General features: G+C 64.8%; 7 protein-coding genes across 7 annotated transcripts; 3 read left to right on the forward strand and 4 right to left on the reverse strand.

The window, feature by feature from the left end:
• Window positions 1-301: 301 nt before the first annotated feature.
• On the forward strand, window positions 302-2,404 carry MSY001_1446 (uncharacterized protein; the record flags this gene model as incomplete). Its single annotated transcript, XM_018883247.1, is given in 2 exon segments — window positions 302-414; window positions 433-2,404. The coding sequence occupies 2 exon segments, from the start codon at window positions 302-304 to the stop codon at window positions 2,402-2,404; spliced, it is 2,085 nt and encodes a 694-aa protein (XP_018740025.1).
• A 245-nt stretch (window positions 2,405-2,649) lies between these two features.
• Window positions 2,650-6,396, forward strand: MSY001_1447 (uncharacterized protein; the record flags this gene model as incomplete). Its single annotated transcript, XM_018883248.1, is given in 2 exon segments — window positions 2,650-2,752; window positions 2,765-6,396. The coding sequence occupies 2 exon segments, from the start codon at window positions 2,650-2,652 to the stop codon at window positions 6,394-6,396; spliced, it is 3,735 nt and encodes a 1,244-aa protein (XP_018740026.1).
• Window positions 6,397-7,580: 1,184 nt separating this feature from the next.
• MSY001_1448 (uncharacterized protein) lies at window positions 7,581-9,314 on the reverse strand (the record flags this gene model as incomplete). Its single annotated transcript, XM_018883249.1, has 1 exon — window positions 7,581-9,314. The coding sequence occupies one exon, from the start codon at window positions 9,312-9,314 to the stop codon at window positions 7,581-7,583; it is 1,734 nt and encodes a 577-aa protein (XP_018740027.1).
• Window positions 9,315-10,164: 850 nt separating this feature from the next.
• On the reverse strand, window positions 10,165-11,755 carry MSY001_1449 (uncharacterized protein; the record flags this gene model as incomplete). The annotated part of the gene is made up of 2 exons (XM_018883250.1): window positions 10,165-11,524; window positions 11,550-11,755. The coding sequence occupies 2 exons, from the start codon at window positions 11,753-11,755 to the stop codon at window positions 10,165-10,167; spliced, it is 1,566 nt and encodes a 521-aa protein (XP_018740028.1).
• Window positions 11,756-12,020: 265 nt separating this feature from the next.
• Window positions 12,021-13,370, reverse strand: MSY001_1450 (uncharacterized protein; the record flags this gene model as incomplete). Its single annotated transcript, XM_018883251.1, has 1 exon — window positions 12,021-13,370. The coding sequence occupies one exon, from the start codon at window positions 13,368-13,370 to the stop codon at window positions 12,021-12,023; it is 1,350 nt and encodes a 449-aa protein (XP_018740029.1).
• Window positions 13,371-13,475: 105 nt separating this feature from the next.
• Window positions 13,476-15,870, forward strand: MSY001_1451 (uncharacterized protein; the record flags this gene model as incomplete). The annotated part of the gene is made up of 2 exons (XM_018883252.1): window positions 13,476-14,333; window positions 14,656-15,870. 2 exons carry the CDS (start codon window positions 13,476-13,478, stop codon window positions 15,868-15,870), a joined length of 2,073 nt encoding a protein of 690 aa, XP_018740030.1.
• Window positions 15,871-15,895: 25 nt separating this feature from the next.
• Window positions 15,896-17,785, reverse strand: MSY001_1452 (uncharacterized protein; the record flags this gene model as incomplete). Its single annotated transcript, XM_018883253.1, has 1 exon — window positions 15,896-17,785. One exon carries the CDS (start codon window positions 17,783-17,785, stop codon window positions 15,896-15,898), a length of 1,890 nt encoding a protein of 629 aa, XP_018740031.1.
• Window positions 17,786-17,880: the final 95 nt, after the last annotated feature.

The following is a 17,880-nucleotide window of genomic DNA, read 5'->3' on the forward strand; positions in this document are numbered from 1 at the left end:
AGAGACGGCACGCGCATGTCACATGATCAATTCGGCTGACGTCATATTCGACACACGTGGTGTCATACTCCAGACGCTCGGTGACACCCAAGTTGCCAATTGCAGTGCGCCAAGACGGAATTACCAAATGAAGTCGCAGGTGCCAAAAAAATCTCTCATTGGGATACGTTGACACCGGGTATTAAGAAGGTTTGGATTTTCGCGCGAGATACAGGGCGGCGAAAAGGGCTTTCCACGCCCCGCTTCCGTTCACTTATCTTATCCCGCGTCTTAATCTCTTGTAGAGCCCCCTCTGCTCAAGATGGCTATTGGTGTTTTGGCGCCGCTGCACCTGAAGCGCCAGAACTCTAGGATTTCGACGCTCAAGGGGACCTCGTGCCATGCGCCACCGAGTCCCCGGACGCCTGAGCCCGAGTTCGGTTTGCATCACAGCAACCTAAATGATTATGTCGAACTTCCAACGGACACTTCGATGCCAAACCGCGTGCGCATGCTCCGTGCGGACCAATTTGCCGAAATGTACGATACCTATGCGGGTTTAGATATGCCGCACCACATCCTCTTCCCCTATCTTCACTGTGGCAACAACGGGAACCCCCGGCAAAATCTCTTCTTCAGCGGGTCACCTGCAGGACCGCCACTGCCGCGCTACCGCGGTCTCACCGTCGTGCGCGTTGACAAGGAGGGTGAGCAGACCTCGTCTGATTCGGTGCTCCTCTCAAGTGTGCGGTCGTCTGATCTTATCTACAAGAGCCTGGACGGATACCGCTTCCACGTGCCTGAGCCGATTTCGAATGTCAACATGCGCCTCTTTGGCCTGCAGTGCCTGCACTACGCCATGGTCTCGGACATTGTTGTATACTCACCCCATGGCCTCACGCCCGAGGCGTGCGCCACCGCACTGGCCCTCCAGGAGGCTCACGCAGATCTTTTCCAAGACCGCGTGGTTCGGCACCGGAATCCTTTGCTCTACAATGTCTTCATTATCTCTGACACATTTAGCGAGCTGGAGCGCGTGTGCCCCCACCTTATTGCGATCCGAAGTGATGGCACGCCACATCGACACATTTCACTGCCCCAACGCGAATTGGCAGAGATTGAGCATTTTAGTCGCGCATCCCCGATTGCGCCGAACGTGTGGCTCGGCACATCGCGCGACTTTGTGCCTGATGGCACGGACAACCCCGAGAACAAGCCGACCTTTGGCTTGGGCATTGAGGTGGTCGATGCGGGTGGCCTGCCGCCCTCGTCGTTCCTCGAGCTGGTGGACACGACGTTCGCCGCGTACGATGCCCAGGCGCGGCTGGGTGAAGAGACCCAGATCCAGACGGCGCATCTTGAGTGCCCCATCACGCCCCCCCCCGGTTCAGATCTGGGCGCCCTCTGCGAGGGCCTCTTAAACCTGTGTGTGTGGGTCCACCGGCACGCGCAGCCCGTCGATCCTGACCGCGATGCGCGCCGTGTGATTTTCTACTGTCACGACGGGTACTCGGAGAGCTCGGTGCTTGCACTCAGCTACCTCATGTACACCATGGGCCTCACTCTTGACCAGGCATACATGCATGTGCAGCTGGACCTACACCGGTCGTTCTTCGTGAGCCCGAGCGACTGGCAGCTGCTGCAGCAGCTGGCGCAGCGCATACCGGTGCTGCGCGAGGCCCACCCTCCCGCGCAGGTGACCGTGGCGCCGATCGACGAGACTCGGCCGCAGTTTATGGACGACTTTTACTTTGACGGGAGCATGCCGTCGCGGATCCTCCCGTTCCTATACCTGGGCAGCTTGCAGCATGCGATGAATTCACGCTTGCACCAGCGGCTGGGTATCACACATGTCGTCTCGGTGGGCGAGAACTGTCTCACCGATACAGGTCCCCACACCCTGGCGGCGGCGCGGAACGCCGGCATCGTGGATGTGCTCGAACTCCAGAATCTTTCCGATGATGGCATCGATACACTGCGGCCTGTCTTGGACGACGTGCTGCGGTACATCGAGCAAGCGCGCCTCGCAGGAGGCCGCGTGCTCGTGCACTGCCGCGTCGGCGTGAGTCGCAGCGCCTCGACAGTCATCGCGTTCGTGATGGCCCATATGGACTGGAGTCTTATGGAGGCCTATCTCTATGTGCGGAGCCGGCGGCTGAATGTGCTGATCCAGCCGCACATCCTCTTTCTCTGGGAATTATGTCAGTGGGAAGTGTATTTGACGAATCTCAAGCGGCAAGACCCCGACACTCGCGCGCTGCCGCTGGCTATCGGCGCCGGCCGCGATCTATACCCGACGCTTCCAACGAAGCGCCACGCACTCGGCGAGCTGCCGCTGACCTGGTCGGGTCTGGCCCGCGAGATTGCCCTGCTCAACGCGCGCTACCTTAGCGCCGAGGCCCAAGGAAAAGTAGCTACGATGTAATGCGAAGTTTTGTCAGCTACCCCACGCTTACCGCTCGGCCGACGCATGGTGCAGTCGTACTCGATTCACGAGCCGAGAAGCACGCTTGTAGCATGCCAGGGCGCTCTGGCGCCGGGCTGCGTGATAGGGCGTTGGGCGCCTCTGCGCGAAAAGGATCTGAGACCCTACGGACGGCATCGAATCCCGCTGCAGCCGGCGCGGCAGTCCGCGAGCACGATCGGGCCTTGTCGCACGGCGCTCTGGATATGCGGCGCTATCGGCGCGGACACCCTACGCGCAGCGCCTCGACCCCCTACGCGTCCATACCGGCGTACGATGACGAGTCGAGCATCGTTCGTGTGCGTGGCCGTGCGCCGCCAGAGGTCCCGGCATCGCCGGAGCCGTCGCTGCGTGTCACGAGCCTCTCGTGGAAAAAATCCACGCCGCGCGGCACGGTGTCGGACAGGAAGCGCCACGGCCGTCCTCGTGCCGAGGCAGCCTCCCGACCTATCTTCCGCATGGTCAACTCCGACTCGCCCGCGCCCAGCACGCACGCGCCGCCCGAACCCGAGGCGTCCGTCCCCTTCAAGGCACTGGGCCCCGCGGCGCCCCGAGCGCAGAGTCCGCCTGCAGCGCCTCGCGCGCCCGACGCGGAACAAGCGATGGATGCGGGCGATGACGAGGACATGGAAGAGCGCATACAGAAGGAGCGGGATGCGCTGTGGATGCACGAGGAGAACGAGCGGCACAAGGCTTATATGCGTCTTGCGTCGCCGGATCGGCGCTCCCATCGCTCCGCACGCGCTCGGAGTGCGCAGCGGCCTCGCCCGCGTACCCACCGCGCAGCGGCGCGCTCTACCTCCATGGGTGCCTCGGTAACGCAAGCGCACGCAGGCATGGCCGCCGGCACGCCCCCCCCGCCGGCTGACGACGCCAGCGATGCGAGCGAGGACTTTGAAGATGCTGCGAGTGCGCGTACATTCTTGCGCAGTGACGACCAGATGCAACTACGTGCTCAGCTCCTGGAGCAGCAGCGCGAGATTGAGGAGCGCAAGCGCCGCCTGCTGCAAGAGCAGCGCGAGGCGGAGGCGGCCGTGGCCCGCGAGGCAGCGCGTCTCGCGGAACTCGAGCGCCAGGCGGCCGAGCTCGAAAAGCAGCGCGTCGAAGAGCGCGAAAAACAGGCGCTCATGGCGCGCAAGGCCGCGGAGCGCGAGCAGCAGGAGCGCGAGCTCGAGCGTCTTGAGCAGGCACGCCTCCTTGCCGTGAAGCAGGAGCGCATGCGCGAGGCAGAGCGTTTCGAGTCAAAGCGTGTGCGCCTCGAGCAGCAGATGCGTGAGGCCGCCGAGCGTGAGGCAGCTACGAAGCGCGCACGGCAACAGGCTCTCGCTGCCGAGATGGAGCGTGAAAAGCGGCGCCTTGACGAGGAACTCGCTGCCGAGGCGCGCCGCGTACAAAAGGACAAAGAGCGGGCCGAGGCGGCCCGCGCGGCTGCTGCGGAGCGCGAGCGACGCGAAGCGAAAGAAAAGGCCGAACGCGAGCGTGCCCAGGCCGAGCGTGAGCGGGAGCGTCTTGCGGCCCAGGAGCGGGCTGCACGGGAGCGGGAGCGTCTCGCGGCCCAGGAGCAGGCTGCACGGGAGCGGGAGCGTCTCGCGGCGCAAGAGCAGGCTGCGCGGGAGCGGGAGCGCCTCGCAAAACTGGAGCAGGTGGCGCAGGAGCAGGCGGCGCGGGAGCGGGAGCGTCTTGCGAAGCAGGAGCAGGCGGCGCAGGAGCAGGCAGCGCGGGAGCGAAAGCGTCTGGCGGCGCAGGAACAGGCAGCGCGGGAGCGGGAGAAGCTTGCGGCACTTGAGGCAGAGCGGGAGCGGCGCGCAGCAGAAGAACGCGCAGCGCAAGCACGGCTCGCGGCCCAGGCGCGTGCCGATTTGGAGCGGCGCCTCGCTGAAGAGCAAGCCGAGCACGCGCGCCGCAAGGAGGCTGCCATGGCTGCGCAGCGTGCGCGCGAGGCAGAGGCCCAGGCCGCCGAGCGCCGCGCACGCAGCGCGGCAGAGGCCCTACGCGAGCGCGAAGAGCGCGAAGCGCGCGTGCGCAAGGAGCGCCAGCTCGCTGTGCAGCAGCAGGCGGAGCGCGAAGCGCTCTTTCGTGCTTATGCGGCGCGTGAGTCGCACGAGGCCCAGCGCCTGCAGCACGAGGGCCGTGCCCTTCGGCGGGCGCGGCGCGAAGTGGACGACGAGGATCGCATGGCGCGCTCACAGGCGCGGCGCACCGAGGACACGGACGATGCAGCGTCCGCGACCGAGACGGAGCACTCAGGCACGTCGCGCGCGTCGGATGCGACGGATGCGTCGCGGCTCACGCACATGCTCAGCCGCCTGCGCATTGTATCGCGCCAGACGACGCCGGGCATGGCCGGTATTCTGGCGACGACGCGGTCGGCGCCCCAGCAGGGCCTGCGCTTCGATGCGCCGGCGCCGATGCGCGACGAGTCGATACGTACCCACCCTGCGCTCCCCTGGCTGAGCTATATGCTGGGGGTGCATGTGCCTCGCACCGCCCTGCCGCCGGGCGCGGTGGGCGCGACCCCCGGGCCGAGCGTCGATGTGGCGCACGATGCGGCCGGAGCTGCGGCAGACAGGTCTCGTGTGTCGATGCTCTCCATGCACAGCCTCGAGTCGGCCATGCCCGACGAGCCGTGGGCGGTGCGGCCGGCCGGCCCGTACCGCGATGGCGCCGTGCGGTACTTCCCCGGGTACACGGTACATGGCCTGGTGGAGCAGGCGCATGTCCAGGCGGACGTGCATGGCGCGCTGCTCTTTACGGCGATGCCCCTCTCGTTCGTGCAGCAGCTCCTCTCTCACCTGGACTTTAGCGATCTTCGCGCGCTGTACGATGTGTCGTCCGGAGTACGACAGGTGCTCCAGAAGCCGGAGGTGCACGAGGCCCTCCTGCGCCGCTTCCTTGGCCCGATCGGCTACATGGGCGGGGCCAGCGAGGTCCCCGAGGGCATGGCGTCGCTGCCCCTCTCCTTGCTCGATGTCGAGGGCTTCCTCATGTATCTCTATGGGAGCGACGAGCTCTTTCCCGCTGCGCACTTGTACGTCACAGGTGCCCACCATCTGGACAAGCGCATTCCGCGCCTGGCGCGCACCCTGGTCCGCTCGTACAACCGTGTGCTCGCGCATGTGCGGCTCCAGGCGCCGAGCAAGTGCGGCGGCGCATGGGAAGTGCACGGCCCCGACGGCGTGCATTCGATGCAAGTATCGTCGCTCGTCACGCCGGGCCTGGCGTCGATGTTCCAGGCGTGGGCCCCGGCTGGGCGCCCGTGGTTTGCGCCGGAGGTGCAGCGGGTGGAGCGGGAGCTGTTTATCTCGGGCGTGTGGCGCTTGCTCCGCAAGGGCGACGTGGCGCTGAACACGGCGACGGATGCACGCTTCGTGTTTGATGGCGAGGTGCTCGTGCCACTGGCGACGGACTACGATGCGCAGGGCCACCTCCCTGCTTGTATCAATGCGCTGCGGTATGCGCCGACGTACTTTGACCCGGCCTTGCCGCCTACGCCCACGCCGGTCATGTACATGAACGTGAGCCCCTGGCGCGACGAGATCATCACGTCGCTGCAGCTCGTGCGCGACAACATCGAGCGGACCGGCGCGAACCGCCAGCTGTACCGCATCTCCAAGTGGGTGTACCGCGCGGCCTTCACGGTGTCCGTCCCTTACGATGGCGCGCCGGACTTTGTGGCGAGCGCGTTCGAGGCGCATCGCGGCTGGAACGGCACCGTGCTCATTGACGTCGAGAGCACGGCCGAGCATGTGGCGCGCTTCCTGGAGCGGTGCCGCTGCCCCGGCGACCCCGCGTCGTGGGTCGCCGACGTGCTTGCCCATGTGTTGGAGGGCACCAATGCGCTGCTGGACGTCTCGCGGCCGACCAGCGACGAGGAAGGCGCCCAAACACTGCATCCATTTTACCTGCTACGCGACCGCAGCCGTGCCGGTCTAGCATGCCTCGTCCCTGCCTAGGGCCGCGGCCGGCACCCCGACCCAGCTTGTCCCGTAGCCTGCCCATACCTGGATCGCCGCCGGTCCGTCCCACACGATCCGCGGCGCGACGCTCTCGTCCGCGCACGCCAGGTTCCCGTGCTCGTTCCAGCCCCAGCCATGCACGGCACCGTGCGCATCCAGCAGGAGGGCATGCTCGCTGCCAGCGCGCAGCGTGCCAAGGCATGCCCAGTCGCACGCACGCGTCTGTGCATGCGAGTCGGCGCCGTGCGCCAGCACACGGCCATCGACATGCAGCAGCGTCGTGCGCCACATGCACGCCGGCACGACGGCATGGGGCACCGTCGCGCGGCGGGCGGTGCTGCCGTGCTCCTCCCACGCCCAGTCGGGCACGTCGAGCTGCCCGTGCTTGTTCGAGCCCCAGAGCCACACGCGCGTCGTGCCGTGATGCTGCGCCGTCACGACCGAGTGCGCCATGCCGAGTGCGAGGGCGTACGTGGGCGGCGCATCGGGTCCGGCGGCCCAGAGGCGCAGCAGCGCCTGCGGCGCATGCACCACGCGTGCATCGACGGGCCCAAGCTGCCCATGGCGCGCATGACCCCAGCCCACGAGCCAGTGTGCGTCCGCGCTCGTGAGCACGGCCAGGACGTGCCGCACGCCGCCCGCGACGGCATGCACGCGCCATGGCCCTGCGGCCGTGTGGGGCATGCAGCCAAGTAGGTCGACGCTATGGCACCATGCCGGCATGCGCGGATCCCGTGCCGCGCCGAGGCCGGCGCGGCCAGTGCCCCACAGCCCAAACGCATCCGACTGGCCGATCGCCCACATCCGATCGCCCTCAGGCACGCGCTCGACCACGTACACACAGTCCCAGACCGCCGCCACATGCACGAGGCGCCCTGTGATCCCGAGCGCCTGTGTATGGATGCGCGCGAACGCATTCGTGTCGCGCCCGGGCCATGCGCGTCCGCATGTCCACAGCTGCCTCTCGTCGTCGCGCTGGCACAGCGCGAGTGTGCCTGCGGCGGAGCTGGCCATCTCAGCGACGGTCCAGCCGCGCGGCGGAAACGTGCGCTCGCCCTCTGTGCATCGCGTCCACACACTCGTGTCGAGCGTGTGCCCGACGCCCAGCTGGCCCTCACTGTTGGACCCGCAAGCCCACAGGTCCATGGTGCCGCGACAACTCCACATGGCAGCTACCTACTCTAGCGGCGCGGGATCCCGCCGCGCCCGCCTGCGCGGAGCGCCCGCTGGGCCGTGCCTGGCGGCAGGGGGCCGCCACTAGGCGGCGCCTGCTCGGCCTGCTCCGCACGGATCGTCTCGTCGATGCTGAGGACCAGGCGCGCGGCTTCCGCGGAGCTGCTGAGCGCGTTGATCTTGATCAGCGCGGGCTCCCACACAAACTTGTCCATGTTGTTCGATACGCCTTCCGTGGACACGTCGATGCCGTCCCATGTGTGGCCTTGTGCATGCTGCATACGCAGCTGGTTCAGCAGGTCCGTAGCATCAAAGCCTGCGTTGTCCGCGAGCTGCCGGGGAATGACCTCGAGCGCCTTCGCGTACGCGGTCATGACCATCTGCTGCTTGCCCTGAATCGTGCGCGCGTGGTTGCGCAGGATCTTGGAGAGCTCCATCTCAATGGCGCCACCGCCTGCGACGACGTCGTTGTTTTTGATCGCACGCTTGACAATCATAATCGCATCGTGCAGACTACGCTCGATCTCGGCAATCACCTGCTCGGCGCCGCCACGCAGCACAATCGTCGCCGTCTTGGCGCCAGGGCAGCCCGTGAACAGGTTGAAGCGCTCGCCACCGATCTGGCGCTCCTCAAACACACCACACGTGCCCAGGTGGCGCTCGGGGTGCAGGTCCGACACCGTCGACTGGATCGAGCCGCCGACAGCCTGCACGACGCGCTGCATATCCTCCATCGGCACGCGGCCCGCACAGAAAATGTCGCGGTCCGCAAAGTACTGCGTCGCAAGGTCGCCGATCGGCAGCTTCGACAGGACCACCTTGGCGCCCGTCTTGACGATCGCCTCGAGCTTGCCGTAGATGATCGCCCACTCCGCGTCGACAATCGCCTGGTACTCCGACACTTCCTGGATGCGCACCTCCGCATTGTCTTTCTCGGCCTTCAGCTCCAGCTCCACGTTCAGGCACAGAATGCCCGGGTTCTCAAACTTTTTCGGCTGCTGCTCAAAGCCCGCATACGCAAACGTCTTTTTGAAGGCCACGCCGTGGATCAGCATCGAGTCCTGCATCGCGCCACCTGGCACCTGCTTAATGCCAATCAGCTTTTCGTTCAGCTCGTCCTGGTCGAGCGCGAGCACCGCATCCACCGCCATCTGTGCAAAGAACGGCCGCTGCGACACGATCAGCTTCGACGACATAGCTGTGCCCGCACACTTGAGCAGGAGGTTACGGAAATCACTGCGGTCAGTAGCGCGCACGTACGCCTCCTTGTCCTTGTCAATGTGGACGGCCAGGCTCTTCACATGCTCGACCGCCATCTGCGACGCCGTCGCAATACCCTTCGCCACCACATGAGGGCTCACGCCCTCCTCAATGAACGGGCGCACCTGCTTGAGAATCTCGCCCGTGAGCAGCACGACCGTCGTCGTGCCGTCGCCGACCTCGGCATCCTGCGCACGCGCAATGTCCACCAGCGTACGCGCCGCAGGGTGCACAATGTCAAGGAGCTTCAGGATCGTCGCTCCATCGTTCGAAATCGTCGCCTGTCCACGGTCGTTCACAATCATCTTGTCCATACCGCGCGGCCCCAACGTCGAGGCCACGCAGGACACCACGGCGAGGCATGCACCGATATTGGACAACAGCTGGCCCTTACCCTGCGAGGTATCTGTGCCCTCCTTCAGCAGAATCACTGGCGGCTGCATCATGCCAAGACGGCCCCCATTGCGCATCATGCCGGCCATCGTCGCAGTCGCTCGTCAAAGCCCGCCGAGCGCGCGTCTTTCAAGACACGTGACGTGGTGTGGAGAAGGTAGGCCTGCGATGGCCGTCATGCAGCGTCGCTCGATGCTCGTGCTTCTGCGGTCGCTGCGATCCGCCGCATCGCGCGGTGTGCGGCGGCGTGCGTCTGCACGCCAGGGTAGCGATCAAGCACCACGAAATGTCATGCTTGGACTGCTCGGCGCTAATACGGTGGTGCTCGGAGGCTGGTGGTACGCCAAGGACCAGGCGCAGCACGGCGACCCGCGCGCGTACCGGTTCATGATGCGCCACTTTACGAGCGGTGAGCCCCATCTACTCGAGGGGAGGTGGTGGACGCTTCTGACCGCATGTATCAGCCACCAGGATGTGATGCACTACGGCGTCAATATGCTCACGCTCAGCCTCACTGCCCCGGCGCTCATACCCCTGATTGGGGCGCCAGGCGTGCTCTCCCTATACATGGGTGCGGGTCTCGCCGCCTCGGCGACCAGCATTCTGTGGCCCTACATTGTCGATCCGATTCTGCACGGTGACCGTACGTCTCTGGCTCGGCGCCGGTACCGCCTGTCCCAGGGCGCGAGCGGTACGTATCCCTTCTAACCCAGGCTCCGTCTACGCCATCATCTCAGCCTTTACCATGATGCAGCCGCGGTCGACCGTATACTTGTTCTTCGCCGTACCTCTGCCCGCGTGGCTCTGCATTGGCGGCATTGCCGCTTGGGAGCTCTACTCCGCCTCGTTCCCTCGCCCACAGAGCCATACGGACTCGGTTGGACATGTCGGCGGTCTCTTGGCCGGTGTTTTGTATGCGCGAATGCGGGGCTTCTAAGTCTAGACTGCAGCACCGCGCGCCTCCCACTGCCGCAGCTCCGAGGCAGTCTGAAAGTCACCCGCCGGCGAGCGCTGAATCGCCTGGGACGTCGACGTGCCAGGCTCCATGTACACGGGCACATGGCCCAGGCGCTCCAAGGCGCGGACCGTTTCGTTGTTATACCCGGGAAAGTGCGGTAGTGCGTCGATGGGCCGCTCGAACAGGGTCCACTCCGGCTGGATCTGGTCGTGCCAGCGCGGCCGGTTGATCACGTCCTGCATGGACACATCCCCGTGGTGGGACATGTACGTGTAGGCCATGAGCAGGTTCGCCGTAATGATTCGCGAGCCGCCCGCAGAGCCAGCGATAAGCTCCATCTCGCCCGTCTCCTTGCTCTGCACCATAAACGGACACATGGACGAGAGCGGCCGCTTGCGCGGTGCAATGTAGTTGGCCGGGGTTGGCACGTACCCAAACAGGTTCGAGCGATCGGGCGACGAGAAATCGTCCATGTCGTTGTTGAGCAGAATCCCATCGGGCGTGAGGAGCGTGCTGCCCCAGTAGCCATTGACAGTAGTCGTGAGGGAAATCGACATGCCGTGCTCGTCGACAGCGCTCAGATGCGACGTCCCATGGTCCTCCTTTGCCAGGAAATGCTCAGGATTGTAGTCTTCTACCGGGTGCACGCCGCCGTCCCAGATGCGCTTATGGCGAGCCCGCCCAATATCGTCTCGGATGGCCACCGCCTCGAGCTTGGTCACATTCTTGACAAACGCGGGATCGCCAAACATGCTGCGCTCTCCGTACGAGAACTTGGTTGCCTCGATGAGCCGATGCGTATGGAGGACATCGTCCACGTCGTAGGGTGTGTCTGGGAAGTGCTCCATCGTCTTCAAGATCGATAGCAGCACGGCGCCTGAGCTAGGCGCACTCGTTGTCCACTCGCGGTACTTGTCGCGGTACTCCACCGAGTGTGCATCGCGAATGAGGACCCGGAATTCGCGCAGGTCCTCCAGCGTGAGTATCCCTCCGGCGGCCTGAACTGTATCGACCGTGTTCTGCGCGATGCTTCCAGTATAAAAGGCGTCCGCGCCCTGCTGCGCAATGCGCTCCAATGTCGAGCCCAGGTTCTCGCGCCGCAGCAGTTCGCCTTGCTGCCAAAGCCGCCCGCCCGGGCAGTAGACAGGCGCCAGATGTGGGGCCATGCAAAGCCGGTCCCCGAGCCACTTCATCTTGTTGTACAGCTCCGATGGGACACGGAACCCATTCTTGGCCATGTAAATGGCAGGCTCGAGGATCTCTGCCCATGGCAGGCGCCCATACAGGCGGTGGAGCTGTTCCCAGCCACGCACCTCGCCCGGCACTGCGACGGCCAAACCGCTGCGGTAAGCTGGCTTGTACGCACCCCCACAGCGATGCATTCATCGGCTTTCCCACAAACATATCGCGATGCGCCGCGCCTGGCGCCGTCTCGCGGTAGTCCAGCACTACAGGGTCGTTGCCCTGCGTCTTGATCAGCGCAAACCCGCCACCACCCATGCCCGAGTGGAACGCACTGATCACACCCACACAGCTGGATGCAGCGATGATCTGTGTGAGTGCGTGCCACATACTGCATCCGCCGCTGAGCCGCCCTTCTCCAAGATGTAGGCGCCCGCATTGGAGCACACGTCCACCTCACAGGCCACCGCGCCACGTCGACCCGTCAAGTTGTAGTGCGGCTCATAGCCCTGTGAGGCAGCGCGCATATACACAGGCACCTCCTCTGACAACGCCGGCGCGACAGACCGAGGACGGAGCCATGTCCCGAGCCACACGAGGCCCAGCAGCAGCGCTGCTACAGTACCCCACATGGTGTCCAGAGCCAACCTAATTCCTACGTAGATTGTGGAGGCTCCGCTTCGGTCTCGGCCTGCGCCTCCGCCAACTCCGCGGACGACGCGCCCTCGGCGCTCGCTGCAGGCGCCATGGCCGCTTCTGCGGAGGCAGCGGAGGACGGGGTCGGCGGGACTTCGCGCTTGCCACTCTTTTCCGCGTTGACAATGTATTCGCGTAGAGACTTGATCAGCGATTCACTCGCCTGCTGCGCCTCGCGGGACTCAAGCAGCTGGTCCTGGAGTGCCGCGATCTCCGTGTGCATAGACGCCAGCTGGGACTGTGCCTTTTCGTGCTCCGTGCGCAGCGACTCGAGCATGGCCCCGTCGTCCTGCGAGCCTATCGACGGGCCCGTTTGGCTCTCTGCGCCGCCCGACTTGCGCAGCAGATGGAAGGGCGGGCGCAGCAGCGACGACGGGAACAGACCCGTGATACCTGACTGCTGACTGCCCTCCTCGGCATTGTCCCTGGCAGCAGGCGCTTCGTCAGTCTCTTCCTCCTCAATCTTGCTGCCTAGCACGGGCGAGAAGGTGTCCGAGTTCGCCTGCGGCGGGCTCACCAGCTGCAGATCACGCAGTCCCTTGTGCTCCGGCTCACTGTCGCCCTCCACCGCACTCGAGAGCGTCTTGGCCGTGAACGGGCCCAAGATCGCACTGGTGCGCCGCGCCGAGCGCTCGGACGCATCCGACTCGGTCCGAGGCGTCGCCGGGCGCGCCTGTTGCAGTCGCATAATCGCCCGTCGGCTCTCTTCGTTCGTGCGGCGCAGGTCGCGGATCCGCTCTTCCGCACTGTCGGCCCGCTCACGCTCCTGCTCGAGGCGCCGCTCCAGCTCTTCCCTCTGTGCATTGCGCTCCTCGCGCTCCTGCTCGAGGCGCTGCTCGAGCTCTTCTTTCTGGCCTCTGAGCTCTTCGCGCTCCTTGAGCCAGTCTGCGTGCGCGTCTGCGACATCGTTGCGCACAGAGATGGCATCTTGGAGCTCCTTGCGGAGCAGCGCCAGCTCTTGGTCACGCGAGGCCAGCTGGGCTTGCAGGGCCGCGTCCGCTGGCTCTGCCGTCGCTGGCGCTGCACCCACGGGCTCCTCAGTCGGCTCTGCAGGTGTCGGCACCGCAGACATGGACTCATCAGCCCGCTCTGCCGTGTCCTGAACCTCTGACTCATTCACCATGGTGGCTGATGGATCTGCCACCTGGGGCGCCTCGCGAGACTCGGCCTGCTCGGCGTCGTCGGGAGCCACTGCATCCGCAAACACTTCTTGCTCATCAGCAGGCGGCGGTGCCTTCCTGTTTGACCGCTTATTATTCCGGGCACTACTGCGCGGCGGCGGCGGCGGCGGGTGGTCCGCAGCACTCATGCTCGACCGTGGCCAGGCTTGTGCGCGCAGCGACAGCGCGGCGGTGTGCATCACGTGAGTATCGGCCGTGGCGCCGCGCCGCACTTTTTTTCTTGTTCACGCACCATGGCCGCCCAGAAAAAGGACAAGCCGTCCGGCATCCGGAGCGTCAAGGGCGAGAACTTTTACCGCGATGCCAAGGCTGCAAAGCGTGTCAAGATGCTGTCGAAGTTCAGCTCTTCGACTAAGGCGCAGCGCGACCGCGCCGGCAACATCGTCAAGGCGGCCGAGTTCCAGAGCTCGGAGGCCAAGCCGGGGCGAGTGCAGCCGGACCGCCGCTGGTTCGGCAACACGCGTGTGATTGCGCAGGATGCGCTGGACCACTTCCGTACGGCGCTGGGATCCAAGGTCAACGACCCGTACAGCGTGCTGCTGCGGCGCAACAAGCTCCCCATGAGTCTGATCCAAGAGCCTTCACGTGGCAAGGCCCCCTCCCTGACGGAGGTCGAGCCATTCGAGAAGACGTTTGGCCCCGGTGCGCAGCGGAAGCGACCGCGCCTCGATATGGGCATGAGCTCGTTTGCGGACCTCGCCGAGACGTCGCGTGTGATGGGCGAGCAGGAAGACGAGAAGGTGGCGTCAATGGAGGCCAAGGCTCGTGGCGAGGGCCTCGTGCCCGAGGACCGCGAGATTCCTCTTGGCTCGTCGGAGTCGAGCCGCATCGCGCTCCCGGGCGAGGTGTACTCGGCGCCGGTCCAGCGCGGCCGCTCGGAGCCAGTGTATTCCAAGGGCCAGTCGCGGCGTATTTGGGGCGAGTTGTACAAGGTAATTGATAGCTCGGACGTGATCTTGCATGTCCTGGATGCCCGCGATCCCATGGGCACTCGCTGCCGCAATGTCGAGAAGCATATCCGCGAAGAAACGCCTCACAAGCACCTGGTCTTTGTGCTGAACAAGGTGGATTTGGTCCCTACGTGGGTTACGGTACGTATATCCCCCTCCCCCCTCCCCTCCCCCTGCCCCACATTCTAGTCAAGGGTTGCAGCCTGGTGTTCCACACCATCCCGTGGCGCATACACTGTTACGAATGTGGAAGAGTAACGGTGGCAGATGTGCAGCCTTCATCGTGGCTTGCCACCCCTCCCAAGTCCTCTCCCGCCATTGAGGACCGGATGTGGGAAGGATGCCTCTGTCACTGGCTTGGTGGCGCTGGGGTTGCGTCGAGCGTAAGCGATGCGGCGTGACCCCTGTGCCTTCACGAACATTCCCTCCTCCCCTACGCGTGCGGAGCAGTACTAACTCACAGGCGCGCTGGATCAAGATCCTCTCGAGGGAGTTTCCGACGCTGGCGTTTCACGCGTCGATCAACCACAGCTTCGGCAAGGGCAGCCTGATCCAGCTGCTGCGTCAGTTCAGTGTGCTGCACTCGGACAAGAAGCAGATCAGCGTGGGCTTTGTGGGCTACCCGAATGTCGGCAAGAGCTCGATCATCAACACACTGAAGAAGAAGAAGGTGTGCAATGTGGCGCCGATTCCCGGCGAGACGAAGGTGTGGCAATACATCACGCTCATGCGGCGTATCTACCTGATCGACTGCCCCGGCATTGTGCCGGTGAGCGCGCACGACTCCGAGACCAACACGGTGCTCAAGGGCGTGGTGCGTGTGGAGAACCTGGAGACGCCCAGCGAGCACATTGCATCGCTGCTGAGCCGTGTGAAGCCCGAATATATCAAGCGCACGTACCAGCTGACCTCCTGGAAGGACGCTGACGACTTTCTGGCACAGCTCTCGACGCGCATGGGCAAGCTCCTCAAAGGCGGTGAGCCGGACCTCGACACAAGTGCACGCATGGTGCTTAACGACTGGATCCGCGGCAAGATCCCCTTCTTTGTGCCGCCGCCGCTGCCGCCGGCTCAGGCGGATAGCGAACAGGCGGAGCGCCGCGTGCAGGGCGTGGACCAGCCGATCCATCAGATCCCTGTGATGTCCAAGTTCACCAGCGAAGATACCCATGGCGGTGTGCCCGAGGACTTTGAGCGTGGCGACGGCGAGGCGCCGGACGAGTTGCTGGAAGGCGAGGACGATGTGGAGGCGGAAGAGGACGAGGAGGAGGACGAGGACGAAGAAGAGGAGGACGAGGACGAAGAAGAGGAGGACGAGGACGAAGAGGACGACGAGGACGAAGAGGACGACGAGGACGAAGAGGACGACGACAGCGAGGACGACTTCGAGGGCCTGGCGTGGGAGGACGTATTCCGCACGTCGTCGCCGCCGCCGGCGCAGGGCGTGTCTGACTCGGAGGAGGAGCGTCCGCGCGTCAAGGAGAAGCGAATGACCACGAGCAAGCGCAAGGCGGAGAACTACTACACGCACGCCAATGTCAAGAACAAGAACCGCCATAAGAAGGCGAGCCTGGAGGCGGCACAAGCACAGTCGCGGCAGCGCGAGCGCGGCAGCCGCGTGGGTGTGAACCGCAAGGCGAGCCGGACGTCGAACCCGAAGCTGAAGAAGCGCAAGTAGCCTGTAGACTAATGTACCATATGAACTACATGCGTTCGAGCGGCGTAATGGTCAGCAGGCGCAGTGCACTGCCGAGCACATCCTTGGCGCAGCGGTAGAGCCACAGGCGCACGAGCGCGTCGTCCCGGGCCTGGCCCTTGACGATGAGCTTTTCCCAAGCCGAGCTGATGGCGTGCGTCAGCTTGAAGCAGAACGTGACCACTGTCGACGCCTGGTGGTCGCGGCTGGCGGTGCGCACCACATCGGGCCACTGCGCAAGGAGCCACACAATCTCGAGCGCCTCGGGGGTGACGAGGTGGTCCGTGTGCATGGCCGACACATCGAGGTCCTCCCTCGGGAGCACGAGGCCGTCCTCGGCGTTGGTGCGCTCCATCGAGCAGAGACGCACGTGGTTGTACTGCAGGTACGGGCCCGTGTCGCCCTCGAACGAGAACATGCGCTTCCAGTCGAACGTGTAGTTGTTGATGCGCTTGCCGGTCATGTCCTGGATCTTGATGGCCGTCATGCCAACTATGTCCGCGGTGCGCTCGGGGTCTTCGAGCTGCGCGTACTTGACCTCGTTCTTGCGCATCACCTCGTGCATCTGTTCCTTGGTCTCGTCGAGGATGTGGTCGAGGAACACGACCGTGCCCTTGCGGGTCGACATGCCCTGCACCATACCAAAGTTGATGTGCACGAGGCCGCCTGCGTCCTTGCGCGCCCAGGGATGGCCGAGCAGCTCGAGGATCTTGAACAGCTGCGCGCAGTGCAGGTCCTGCTGCGACGCAATCACATAGATCATCTTGTCAAAGTGGTACTGCTCGTAGCGCTCCTCCGCCTCGGGGATGTCGCGCGTGAGGTACAGCGGCGTGCCGTCCTTGCGCACAATCACCGCCTTCTCGAGCTTGTACGGCGTCAGGTCGGCGAGCAGTGCGCCGTTCTCCTCGTACGACGTAAAGTCGGCGTCGCGCAGCTTTGCCATCGTCGCCTCGAGCTGCTCGCGCTTCACCTTCGACTCGCCGCGGTACTCGTCAAAGTGCACGTTCAGGCGCGCGTACGTCTCCTTGTACTTTTCGATCGACAGGTCGCGGAACCGCGCCCACTCGACGAGGTTCTCCGGCTTGCCATCCTCCATGCCCTTGAAGAACTCACGCGCCTCGTCGTGGATCGCCTCGCCCTGGCCGCCCTCCTCGGACGCGAGCTTGTTGATCTCGACGTACACGTCAAAGAGGTGCTGCACAGGGTCCGCCTGCAGCTTCGCCTCATCACCAAAGCGGCGCCAGCCGAGCGCGAGCAGACCGAACTGCTTGCCCCAGTCACCCAGGTAGTTGAGACGCGTCACGTCCCAGCCATTCGCCTCGTACAGGTTCGCCAGGAAGGCACCGATGATCGTGCTGCGCAGGTGGCCCGCATGGAACGGCTTGGCAATGTTCGGCGACGAGAACTCGACAATTGCGCGCTTGCCGCGGCCCGACGTGTTCGAGCCGTACGACGGCTGCTTCTGCCCGTCGGCGTCGATCGCAGCGCCCTCGCCGTGCGTCAGCGCATGCACCGTCGAGAGCACGAGCGCGACGAGCGTGCGCTTGTTCACCGTGTACACGACTGCCGGGCCCTGCTTCGTGACGCTCTCCACGTACTCGTTCGGCTGGAACGACGAGAGCACCTTGGCCTGTAGCTCATCGACCTTCGTCGGCAGGCGGAAGCGCGGCAGGACCACCTTAAAGTCGCCCTCTTTGCCTCCAGGCGCCACAGCCAGGAAGGTGTCGCTGAGCGGCGTACCGAGCACCTCGGACAGCGGGCCCGCAATCGCCAGACGGAAGGCGTCCTGCGGCGCGCGCGCTGGATCCGTGCCCTCGAGCGGCGGCAGCTTCGGCAGGCGCTGGAACAGCGGCGCACCAGCAAACTCGTGCTTCGATGGAATCGGAGGTCGGCTCATAACGTAGTGGGTCCGTACACGTAACACACAACAGGGTCGGGCCAGCCGAGGGACTCGTCGAACTGCCCACACTTTGCTCAACGAAGAAAGAGGCG

This window comes from Malassezia sympodialis, genomic scaffold (assembly GCF_000349305.1).
Source record: "Malassezia sympodialis ATCC 42132 genomic scaffold, msy_sf_6, whole genome shotgun sequence".
NCBI lineage: Eukaryota > Fungi > Basidiomycota > Malasseziomycetes > Malasseziales > Malasseziaceae > Malassezia > Malassezia sympodialis.